Source organism: Eschrichtius robustus, chromosome 2, assembly GCF_028021215.1.
Source record: "Eschrichtius robustus isolate mEscRob2 chromosome 2, mEscRob2.pri, whole genome shotgun sequence".
Taxonomy (NCBI): Eukaryota; Metazoa; Chordata; class Mammalia; order Artiodactyla; family Eschrichtiidae; genus Eschrichtius; species Eschrichtius robustus.
This window is the reverse complement of record NC_090825.1, coordinates 50,996,518-51,009,214: the sequence shown is the minus strand read 5'-3', so window position 1 is coordinate 51,009,214 and position 12,697 is coordinate 50,996,518. Positions and strand designations below refer to the sequence as shown.

Genomic DNA, 12,697 nt, shown 5'->3' with positions numbered 1-12,697 from the left:
AACAGTTTTGCAGTTTTAAATAGATTTCTATATTTAAAGACTCTCATATGTGATCATTTGTTGACATGAGATCAGCAAGAGCTATAGATATACTATTATACATGAAATAATTTTTCTCTGTGTAATACTTAAAAAACCTTTAAATAATTTAAAAATCATAATTCTTGCATCTGTCATGGTGTGGTTTGGAGCAGACATGCACAATGTCAGCTTTAAAAATCCTTTTAAAAACAGCCTGCTTTTCGAATCTGTCTTTTTTTTTTTTCTTGACAGCAGCTGCTTTCAAATGTAAAATCATTTCAAAGGGCAGCGGGAGGTGGATAAAAGTAATAAGGAAGCATAGAAAACATAGTCAAAAACCAATAACTGTGGTTCAGCTGTCTGGAGGTCCTCGGGTTCAGTGATATTTTCAGGTCTTCCTAGTGGTGGTTTCCAGGAGGAATCACCTAGCTTGAGACGAGACAGCACAGCCCAAAGAACCTTCTCTTCCGTCTTCTAACCAGGGGGTAGGGAGTTAGATTTAGAAGGCTGCTGTCATCTGTGATGGGATAGAATGTACATATGAGTGAGGTACAGACAAAACAACGTGTTTTTTATGAATTGGCCTTAAAAATCCACCATCCTTCGAATCCAACTTTCTCAGCCTCGGCACCATTGACATTTTGGACCAGATCATTCTTTATTGTTGGGGGCTGTCCTGAGCATTGTAGGATGTTTAGCAGCGTCCCTGGCCTCTACTCACTAGATGCCAGTAGCACTCCCCTACCAGCTGTGACAACCGAAAATGTCCCCAGATATGGCCAAATGTTCCTGGGGTGGGGGTGAGGGTGAAGCAAAGAGCCCACAGTTGAGAACCACTGCTTAGAGTTAAATCTAAACTGCTTAGAGGCAGTTTTTCACTTGGGAGATGTATACTTCTTTGAAAAAACCCATGCTTTGGAGTAAAGCTGGCTTCTTTCCTACACTTTACCACTTACTAGTCCTGTGACTTTGAAAGTGTCACTTAAGCTCGTTAGGCTTCATTTTCCCCATATGTAAAATAAGGCTCAGTAATACTTACCCTAGGTGAGAATTAAATGAAATAATCTATTAAAAACATTGAGCTTGGGTGGGGACATTGGTGCCTAGCATGGAGGAAACGCTCAGTAAATACAGCTATTATTAACTATTTTCCTTTACATAGGACCTTGTCTTACCTCCATTCACCTACTTTATGCCTCGGGAAGAAGCTTCAACTATTTCTTATTGAGTCTTTCCCTAGCACTTTCTATAGATATCTGCACACAAGGGCATTCAGAGAAGATTGTCAGCTGTTGAATTCACAAATGGTGGTTTGAAAATTTTAATATGATGACAAGTAGAGAAAGAAATAAACCAGTAAACCAAATACAGTTTAATGAGCTGGGTTTTTGGGAAATAGTGCAGTTCGACAGAGAGTGTGGGTAGAAACAGCCTGTTGGAGCGGAACTGGCCAATGTGGGTTGCAGAGGCTGGAGAAGGACCACAGGGAAATAATCTGGAAATTGCTAGCTGGGGCAGTGCTAAGATATGGTCAGAATGGAACTAGGGGCAACAAAATGGCTGGTTGGCTGGCAACTCTTATATACCTAAGCTTTGCCGGGATTAGTTGCACTGCCCTCCCAGAGCAGAGCTAAAATGTTCCCTCCTTTCCCCATCCTAATGTTGAAGATGCAGGACCTTGAAAAAGAGCCCAGAATCAGGAGTTAGATGAAGTGATTGATATAGTGAAGAATTGTGCCCCACCTCAATAAAACTGGCTTGTAGATGAGGGTTGGTTTTCTTGATTACTGAGAGCCTAGACGCTCAGGAATCTATCAGGAACAAATGAGTCCTGGCTTTCTGGTCCTCTTACATAAATTGTCATCCAAGTGCCCTGGCTTTCCCTCCCCATCCCCCAAGGCTCCCATGTGTCATACTTATTTGTAAATTAGCATCACCCACTGAGTTGACAGTGTTCCTTGGAATGCTGCACTATGTTACACATGTAGATGAAACTAGAGTAGCAAGTCAGAGCCAGGGAAGAAAACAGGTGCCCCAGCTGGGCACATCAGATTAATCAAACACAGCCTCCCCCTCCAGGCTCCCCAGATTAAAATCCTCTCTTAATACTCACACTCTGCTGATGTGGAGAAAAACAGGACTCTGTCTTTTTCACAGTGAAAAATAATTCACTATAATCTGGATGTCAACATTTTGAGGCAAAAAAATAGGACATCTCTCTTTTACAGTTAAACTTGCCCCAAATAGTTAAGATGCTGAAAGCAATGTCAAATCCTATATATAAGCCTGATTTCTCAGAAGAATAACTGAGATGAATCATAATATATTTGGAGCAGATAGAAATGATAACCATACTCTCTCATCATTTTTAGGACTCTTACTTCTTTAACCACCAAATGACCAGTGAACTTAACCTAATTGGATATGGCCAAGATACAGCAGACCCTGAAGGGTAAAGAATTTTATTTTTTGGTATCTCTTTGAATACTGACTACACTTCCCAAAACTCAGGTTCAACTGGAAGTTAATGCTTCCTTGGAACAAAATCACCAAAACTATGAAGATACTAATAGGAAAGAAAAATCTTATTTCTATTTCTATGAGACTTGGAGATCTATTTCCTGAATTCCCATTTATTTCCTGAATTCCCTATATGCTTGCCTTTCTTCAGTCATTTAAGAGACTTGGGAGTGACCTCACTGGTATTTATATATTATACAATAAAATGCAATTCTGATGTGTATCGTTCCCACTACATGAGAAAATGTCTACATACGTTGGTATGTTGTATTTACAAAGAAAGTGTGCACGTGTGTGCTGTGGTGGTATATTTGCTCCCATTCTCTCTTTTTTAGATATTAAAAGCACACAGATATTATGAGATTTGTATCAAGACTGACCCTTGTATCTGTGCATTCATTACAGTGAATCAAAAAACCTTTGTGCTATTGAAATTCTCCTCATTCAGTCTTCTTTTCATATATATATATATATATATATATATATATATATATATATATATATATATATATATATATATATAAAACATTCACTTGTGAGTGCTATATACACACATGCACACACACATACGTATATAGCATTCATAAGTGAATAGGAAGTGTTAGGATTGATGAGAAAGTGCTCAGATGTTAAGCGAAGGACAGACTGCCTATTAAGGATGACTGCTGGTTTGGGGCACCTTAGTTGAGCATTTGTGACACCTTTGCCTAGCCTGGAGCTTGTCTGATCATCACCTAGGGCTGAGGTGACACAAAAGCTCAAAAATTCTTGGCAGAAATTCAGAGCAGCTTTCTACACTCTAGGAGGCTGACACCTGCAGTAAATGCTGAAATTCACTGAGCAGTAAGTCTGCCTGGAATGGCTTGAAGTCAATTCAAAGCTAAGGAAAGATGTCTTCCCACATACTGAAATCCTGTCTCTGAAGTGAGGGGCTGTCAACAGAATGTGAGCAAAATGGGATGTTTCCCCACTCATTCTAAACTTTCTGCGCTAATCCATCTGAACTTGCTGGGAAATCTTTGATTTTTATTGGAAATGTTTGAGACTTTTATGGTATCTTTTCTCCAAAGTGCATACCCTCAGAGAACTGTAACTTAGGAGAGTTTTAAATGTGAAAATAAAAGGTGAGAAAGGGAAGAGGAGGCAGGAAAGCATAGCAGAAAGTGAAACAAAAGGAGAGTAGGGTATTCAGCCATCAGTAAATTCAAACCCCAGTCATTTAATGTTTAATTCTTGGATGTTCAATGTTTAATCCCTACTAAAGCCAGGGATGCTGGAGTCCCCCAAGGTACAGTAATACCATTTCTCTATTGCTCAAATTTCTTTTGCCAATAAAAGATTTTTTACATAAATGATACGTTAAGAAACAGAAGGACATGAACATGAGACGTTTTCAAATAATAAACTGAGTGTTTGAGTTTAAAGCTATGTTCTCTAAGTCAAGAGGAGTGTTTATAATGGAACTGCAGTTGCACATTTCTAATCTGTTAAAAAAGGAGAACTTCAGCTAATCCCAGGGTTCCCAAGCATAAAATGCATCAGCTTCATCTGAGGGCTTATTAAAGCACAGATTGCTGGCCCTACCTCCAGAGTTTCTGAATCAGTAGGTCTGGGGTGGGCCAGGCAATCTGCATTTCTTACAAGTTCCTGGACCTGATGATACGGCTGGTCCTGAGACCACACTTTGCGAACCACTGAATTAATCAAAGCTCTATGAAGTGTAGGGCTCTATGCCAGGTGCTGGGGGTAATACGAGATGGGTCCTAAGAGAAAGGTGAACCTTGGCCTCAGGGATCTTTGTCTGAGTAACTAGGAGGCTTCACTAGAAATGCCATTACAGAGATACAAATACAATGCTTTGAGAATTCCCAGAGGCGGAAATTACTCCCATCTGTAAAGAAGACATTTGTGGAAAATTCCTGGGGCCTCGGTGTTCATGCTGGGCTACAAGGTATGGGGAGAACTTGGACATTTGGTGAAGTAGGGGGACAGGCGTTCGGGATGGAGAAAGCAGTGTCAAAGGAGGGGGTCAGGGCAGGTCAAAGATAGGGAGGTCAAAGGCAGCCTGAATTTGGGTCCAAGTAAATGGTCCAGTCTGGCTGGAATGAAAGGCATATGAAGGAGGGGATGGTCTAAAATAGAACTACTTAGAATTCCCTAAATAAGACCATTCCTTCCCTTGCCTCCCTGCCTCTACACACACCATCTCTTTTTTCAGAAAAGTCTTTTCTGACTGCTCCGTGCTTCTACCTTCCTTCATGCTTCCAAACAATTGCTATAGCCCTTGGTACATTGTCTGCTTCCAACCCTGTTTAGCCACCATTCTATGAGCAACTCTTTATGAAAGACTTAATAAATTTACCCTTTCTGCCCAGCTCTTCAGCTCCCACTTACTCCTCAACCCTCCTTAATTAGGCTTCTGGGCCCCCAATTCCAAGTAAGCTACTTTGGCCAACCTCACCAGTGACTCCCTTGTTGCTAAATCCTATGGACACTTTCAGTTCTTATCTAGCTGAACTACCCCACACTATTAGCCATTCCTTCCGTGCAACTTTCTTATTATACTATGTTGAGTTTCTTCTCAGTTTTTTTGTGAACTGCTCTTCTTTCCCCTCAAACCTTACATTTTGGTATTTCAGGGCTCTTCTCTATGTACTCTCCATGGGTGGTCTCAACCATTTTTAGGGCTTCGATTACCACTACGCTGCTGATGTTTACATCTGTATTTCCTGTCCTTCTAGCTCGCGTGTCTCACCTCAGCATAAGACATGCACATCCATCACAACCACTGAGCATTGCTCTTGGAGTCCCCCCACATCCAGAACTTCAACTGTCCTGCCCTCTACCTCTACTGGTACCGCTCTGTTCTAATTTAGTGATTGACACCATCATTCACTCTGCTTTCCAAGTCTGAACCCAGGTTTCATCCTTGATTCTGCCTTGGCCTTATGTACATCAGCCAACTGGTCATATCCTCTTCTCCAAGCCCCGGTCTTTAGGTCAGATTGTAAGCATTTCTCACCTGTCTTATTGTACTTGCCTACTAACTGAATCCCTCCAGTGACCTCAAGATAAAGTCCAAACCTCTTAACATGAATTAGAGGGGCCTCCCCCAACCTCTCTAGTCTCTCTCTCTCTTTTCTTTTTACATATACTGCAATTTTATTTCAATCGCACAAACGAAGTTAGCATGTAGGAAATTTAAATGAACAGTACGGTAAAAATAGCAGAGAACCAAAAACTCTAATAAGGAAGTACACCTAAAGCATGAGAATTCAACATTCATTAGTGTTTCATCTTCAGTTTTGATTGACACTTGATGCTTGCAAAATTTTGAAACAAACTTTGAGATCATGATGACTATTCTGAAGAGATTTCAGCACCAGCACTAAGATTTGTACATTCAGTTGGTTTGCAATTGACTTGTTAGCCATTTACATAGTGTATAGTACAGATTTGTCACAGGTCAGATCACAGTGTTGAAGGCAAGAAGTACCTTCCCGTAATTAGAAAGGATCCCCTAAATTGCACTCAGCTTAAGACATCCAATGTACAAGAGCATGAAAACCATCATAATATTGTGCCTCCAAGGAACATAGTTTTGATAAGGAAAATAACCTAAGCTTCTGTTTCCCATTTTAATTACTGAAGTCTCTAACAATGACAAAACTGTCACATAGGACAGTAAATGTATACAGTAATTCAATCAAACTTCTTGGAAAGAACACATTTAGCAATCTGGGATAATGCAGAACGACAGGAAATTAAACGTGATTCAACACTGGTTCTTTTTGTCATTTTACACAGACATCATGTTAATATTAGACCAAGGCACAAAACATTTAGTGCATAAACCAGTTTCTTTTTTAAGATCTAGCATTTTTACTGTAGTCTTTTATCTTACTTTGGACCACTTGTACCCAGTACTCTATCCTACTATAGACTGTTTAACTTAATCAACAAAATCAAAAGTGATTCTGAGCAGATTTATGGGGGACATAAACATTTGTATCATCAAAGTGTTTGCATAACCAAAAGTACAATAATAAAGATGAAAATGCCACCTATTTCTTTTAAAAAGTAGTACTTCATAAGCTCACTGCATCTTTAATGTCTTCACTATTGGATGACAATGAATAGTTGATAGAAAAAAAGAACTGTATACTTGAATTATGATAGCTCATCCATCACAGATCTAAAAATGAAGTTTCTACAGAAACAGAACTATTTTAACAAGGGAAGAAAATTCCCTCATTCAAACCTCTTTGAAGTGGTAATGGCTGCAAACTTGCAGCACTTAGAAAACTATGCTATCAACAAGTTCTGTCTTTAAGAACTTAGATTAAGAAATCTAGATAGCAGATGAAAGTGGATTATTTCTTCAAAATTTTAGTAAAACTACTGATAATCAAAAGTTTCAAAGCAAATATGGCACATAATAACTCAAGCATAAATCAAGATGGAGAGCCTGGAGAATTTTGATTTCCTAAAATTTCAGAAAATTCTATCATTGCAACATACAGGATTTCTCCCCTATTTTAATCTTAGACGTTTCAAAGAAAAGGGAGTGGATAACATACACACACGTGAGTGCCCACACAAACACGCACGCACGCATGCACACACAGTGGTAAGTAGAGTGTCTCGTTCCTTCTTCCCACCACCTAAATCTCACTTTATTAAAAGAAAATTATGCAGGACCCCCCTCACTGTTTTCCCTTTATCTAATGATTTCTGTGACCTTAATTGCTGCCATCACTGTTACTTTTCTAGTATTTCAACATAAGATTCAAAAGCAGCTTTGTAGTCAGGAACGTGTACCTGAACACCTGTATAACTGCAGGGCGCCAAGGTAATAACTGCCAAATTCAGGGATGGAACTTTTGAGTTCCACAGTAAGATGTAATTCATGTGAAGCTCAGAATCATGTTTCAGACCATTGAACTTACTCAAGTTAAAATACAAATAGCTGAAGACATGATGTAAAAGATTAAGTACTTGATGCTGTTAACATATTTACCAATTAAAGTCACAAAATATTCCATATTATTATTCATGCAGATAACTGAGAACGAAGATAGTGCAGAAATTAACTTTAAATAAAAAATTATTCCTTCCCTTCCTTCCACTCCCCTATACTCTACAAAATGTTTTCCCTGGGACTAGGCCTTGAAAAGGCCACTACATATTAGTTTGACATGCATTACTGTCTGCAATTTAAAAAAGCTAATTTTGTGGTGGTTTTTAAATTTTATAATTTATAATTACATTATAAAAATGTCCACATGCATAAATCTAAAAAAGGTTGAAAACCTACAGTGAATCTACAATATATTGTTTTACATTTGACCACTGGTTTGTGTTATGTAGGAGTCACAGATTTGGTAAAGCATTGTAACAATTTAGGAAGGCATCTAAATCTTTAAATTATGGACAAATTTTATGTTTGAATCTACAAAATTGCATGAAGGCTAAACTCGAGAGACTTCCTATCATTCTAAAATTCCTCACTCTGAACAAATCATTTTTAGGACACTTTCTCATAAATATCACCCTTTGAAAGCACATACAAATCTGTTTGTTCCACATTTTATGATCTTAACCTACATAGGGCTGAACTCAATTATTCATGGAATATCAAATATGATAGGAAGACAAACCTGAGAGAAACATTTACAATACAATAGCATAACTTGCTAAATTCCTCATCACCATTCTCTGAAAAAAAACTTCTCAAGCCTTTCTCCTCTTTATTTTAGCAATGGATTCTGGAAAATGTGCGATTTTCTCTTGACATGAAAATATTTCAATGCACGGTGATCTTGCCTGATAGATTCAGTATTTTCTGCATAACTGATGCAGGAACTCCTATACGACTCTCTTCCATCCTGTTGTAAAGGTCAGAAAAAAGCAGCAAACTGGGAGGGAAACAGCTTATCACCAGGGTAGTAATGTCTGAAGGCTTTCAAAGTATGTTGTTTTTTCCCTGCTTTGTCTCCATTTTCTTCTTACAGCTCACAAAATGTAAGGGTTTTGTTGTTGTTACTACAGTTGTTCTTTGTAGGTTTTTTTTTCCCTTTCTCCCGATTAAAGTCCTATCTCTCTTTAGTTTGATTCTCTATGCAGTATTTGACTTGCTCAGTTCCTGCCTGACTGCATCAATGAGCTCTGCTTTTAGCTTAGTTAATTCTTTTCTCATTTCATCTAAAACGTCCTGCTTCAGCCTGTCATAGTACAGTCCCTCTGCCTGGACTCCGTTGGCACTGGGCTGTGACGAGGGCGCAGATTTTGGTCTGTGTAATGAATCATAGGACGTGTTGTCAAAAACAATCTGATTTTTCCTTGGGGAATCCCATCTGGAAATAACAGGTGACTTGCTGCCATTCATTGTATTTGTTCTTTCCCAAGGTTTTCTTGTCGGTTCAGGTGTACTTGTTGAAGAGGCCTTAGAAGTTACAGGCTCTGAATCTTCATTTTTGTCCTCTTTTTGTTCTGTTTCTGTTGTTGATCCCTTTTCAGCAATTCTTCTCCTCCTGGCCAGCAGGGCACTCATTTCTTCCACTAAACCACTACCCCCTAACGGAAGGGATCCATTTCCACGACCCGTATCTGTTTTAGATGAGGCCGAATTCACACCAGTGGTGTTCCCTCCGCTTGGGAAGGAGGCATCCTCCATCCGTGACACTCTCCTAAGTTTTGCTCCAGCAACTGCAGCTGCAGGTCCAGTTAAAGGGCGATTGTCTTCAGACATGGATCCAAAAAAAAAATCCAGATGCAGGGAGGGGAGGAGCAGGAGGTGGGGCGGGGAGGAGGGGGTACCTGATTAGGAAGAGGTGGTGGAGGAGGCGGAGGCAGGGGCCCTGAGGACGGAAGTGGAGGGGGTGGAGGGGGCCCTGGGGAAGGAGGGAGCGCGGCTGATGCCTGGGCAGGACCTGGTGGGAGTGGAGGAGGGGGTGGAGGTGCAGGTGGTCCCAAGACAATGCCCTGTTGGGTTGGAGTCTCGGCCGGCTGAGAGGCTGCCTGCGAGCCTGGCTTAGAAGCAGAGGAGTCTCCCAGCACAGAGTTTAGAGGAGTCTCCACAGAGGCAGGGGCAGCGGCATTTGCCATTCTTCGCTCTCGCTCCCATTCCAGCTGCTCCCTTTCTAGCTGCCCTTGCCGCTCTCTTTCTGGCCTTTCCCGGTCCAGTCTCTCCAGCCTCTCCCGCTCCAGACGATCCTGACGTTCCCTTTCTTGTGTCTCTCTCTCCAGCTGCTCCTGTTCTAGTCGCTCCCGCTCCAGCCTTTTCCTTTCTAACCTCTCCCTCTCCAATCTCTCCCTTTCCATCCTTTCTCTCTCCAGCCTTTCCCGCTCCAGCTCCTTTTGTCATTGCTGTTCTTGTAGTTGCCTTCTTTGAATTCCCAATTCTTCTTGTGATGGGCCATTCTGAACTTCAGCAGGTAGTTGTGAATTTTGTCTAGGCAATGTTGGCCTATGAATGTTTGCTGTGAATTCAACACTTCTAAGGCGTGCGTCATGGCACTTGCGAAGACATTGGCATCTTCTTTGCTGCCAAAGTTGAGACCATACACCTTTCTAGCATCCCACCATTGGTGGAAGGTCTATGTAGCTTGATTGTACTTCAACCCTTTAGGAATGGCACAATATATCACGACCTGCTGGTCCTGAATCTTCCCGCCCACCACTCTGAATGTGTTGTTGCCTGTATGATGATATAGATGAACTCTGATGAACCCCGTTGAACCACCAGCTGGCACCCACTTTTTATTGGCATCATCATAAACCATCACAGCAGCTCTTGCCTGACAGATACTCTGTTCACTTATTATTTTAAATGTATCCTGCCACTCCCTTCTGGTCTGCAGAGTTTCTGCTGAAAAATCAGCTGATAACCTTATGGGAATTCCCTTGTATGTTATTTGTCGCTTTTCTCTTGCTGCTTTTAATATTTTCTCTTTACCTTTAATTGTTGTCGTTTTGATGGCAATGTGTCATGTTATATTCCTCTGTGGGTTTATCCTGTATGGAACTCTCCATGCTTCGTGGACTTGGATGATTGTTTCCTTTCCCAGGTTAGGGAAGTTTCCAGCTATTATCTCTTCAAATATGTTCTCAGGCCCTTTCTCTCTCTCTTCTCCTTCTGGGACCCCTATAATGCGAATGTTAGTGTGCTTAATGTTGTTCCAGAGGTCTCTTACACTGTCCTCATTTCCTTTCATTCTTTTTTCTTTTTTCTGCTCCACAGTAGTGATTTCCCCTACTCTGTCTTCCAGCTCACTGATCCATTCTGCTTCATTTACTCTACTATTGATTCCTTCCAGTGTGTTTTTCACTTCAGTTATTGTACTGTTCAACTCTGTTTGGTTGTTCTTTATATTTTCTAACTCTTTGTTAAAAAATCCTTCTAACTTATCCATTTGTCTCCCGAGTTCTTGGATCACCTTTACAATCGTTACTCTGAACTCTTTCTTGGGTAGATTGCCTGTCTCCACATCACTTAATTCTTCTGGAGTTTTATCTTGTTCCTTCATCTGAAACACATTCCTCTGCCACCTCATTTTGGGTTAATTATGTTTCTCAACTTTGGAGAAGTAGCCTTCTGTAGGAGACGTCCTATGGGTCCCAGCAGTGCACTCACCCAAGGACCAGGGGCCAGCGGTCCCAGGGTAGTGTCTGGCCTGTGTTTGCAGACTGCAGTCTACTGGATCGTAGTTTTCTTCCTTCTGATTTCTGCCCCCCTGGTGGGTGAGGCTGGTCTAGAAGCTTGTGTAGGCTTCCTGGCAGGAAGGGCTGATGCCTGCCCACTGGTGGGTGGAGCTGGGTCCTGGCCCTCTGGTGTGTGATCAAGAAGTCTTTAGGCAACCTGTCTGCTTATGCATGGGGCTGTGGGGCTGTACTCCCACCCGTTAGTTGTTTGGCCTGAGGCATCCGGCACTGAAGCCTACAGGCTGTTGGGTGGGGCCAGGTCTTGGCGCTAAAGACCCAAGCAAGATGTCTGCCTCAAGGAGAGTTCATGCCGATGAGTAATCCCCAATATATCTGCCACCAGCTTTTATGGCCCCAGCATGAGCCACAGCCACCCCCTCCTCCCCCCCACCGCCTCCCCAGGAGACCCTCCAAGACCAGCAGGTAGGTCTGGCCCAGGCTTCTATGAGGTTACTGCTTTTGCCCTTGGTCCTGGTGCACGTGAGATTTTGTGCAGTCCCTTTAAGAGTTAAGTCTCTCTGGGCTTCCCTGGTGGCGCAGTGGTTGAGAATCTGCCTGCCAATGCAGGAGACACGGGTTCGAGCCCTGGTCTGGGAAGATCCCACATGCCGCAGAGCAACTAGGCCCGTGAGCCACAACTGCTGAGCCTGCGCGTCTGGAGCCTGTGCTCAGCAACAGGAGAGGCCCACGCACCGCGATGAAGAGTGGCCCCCGCTCGTTGCAACTAGAGAAAGCCCTTGCACAGAAACGAAGACCCAACACAGCCAAAAATAAATATAAATAAATAAATAAATTTATTTAAGAAAAAAATAAAAGAGTTAAGTCTCTGTTTCCCCCAGTCCTGCGGAGCTCCTGCAAATAAGCCCCGCTGGCCTTCAAATCCAAATGCTCTGGGGGGCAACTCTTCCCGATGCCAGACCCTCAGGCTGGGAAGCCTGATGTGGGCCTCAGAACTCTCACTCCTGTGGGAGAGCCTCTGCAAGGTCACCCAAGGTGGGGTGCGGTGGGTAGGAGGTTAAGGATTTGATTATATTTCAAGTGCACCCCTCCTACCGTCTCGTTGTGCTTTCTTCTTTATGCTTTTAGATGTAGAAGATCTTTTTCTGTAGGTTCCAGTCTTTTCTATCGATGGTTGCTCAGATGTTAGTTGTGATTTTGGTGTGTTCACAAGAGGAGGTAAGCTCAAGGTCCTTCCCCTCTGCCATCTTGAAAGACTCCCTCTAGTCGCTCTCTTAAGCCTCTTTTCTTTTTTTAAATTTATTTATTTTATTTATTTTATTTTTGGCTGCATTGGGTCTTCGTTGCTGTGCGCAGGCTTTCTCTAGTTGCGGTGATTGGGGGCTACTCCTTGTTGTGGTGCGCGGGCTTCTCATTGCAGTGGCTTCTCTTGTTGCAGAGCACAGGTTATAGGTGTGTGGACTTCAGTAGTTGTGGCACATGGGCTCAGTAGTTG

The 12,697-nt window shown here is 42.0% G+C and overlaps 1 protein-coding gene and 1 pseudogene across 1 annotated transcript in view; both read right to left on the bottom strand.

Annotated features, from left to right (window-relative positions):
* Window positions 1-374: 374 nt before the first annotated feature.
* The window catches only part of RGS7BP (regulator of G protein signaling 7 binding protein), a 115,538-nt gene continuing 103,215 nt past the window's right edge, over window positions 375-12,697 (bottom strand). The window contains exon 6 of the mRNA XM_068533166.1: window positions 375-538. Within this exon, the coding sequence (XP_068389267.1) occupies window positions 447-538 (92 nt within the window). The 3' untranslated portion in view covers window positions 375-446. The remainder of the gene's footprint in view (window positions 539-12,697) is intronic.
* On the bottom strand, window positions 8,613-10,070 carry LOC137756695 (protein enabled homolog pseudogene; annotated as a pseudogene).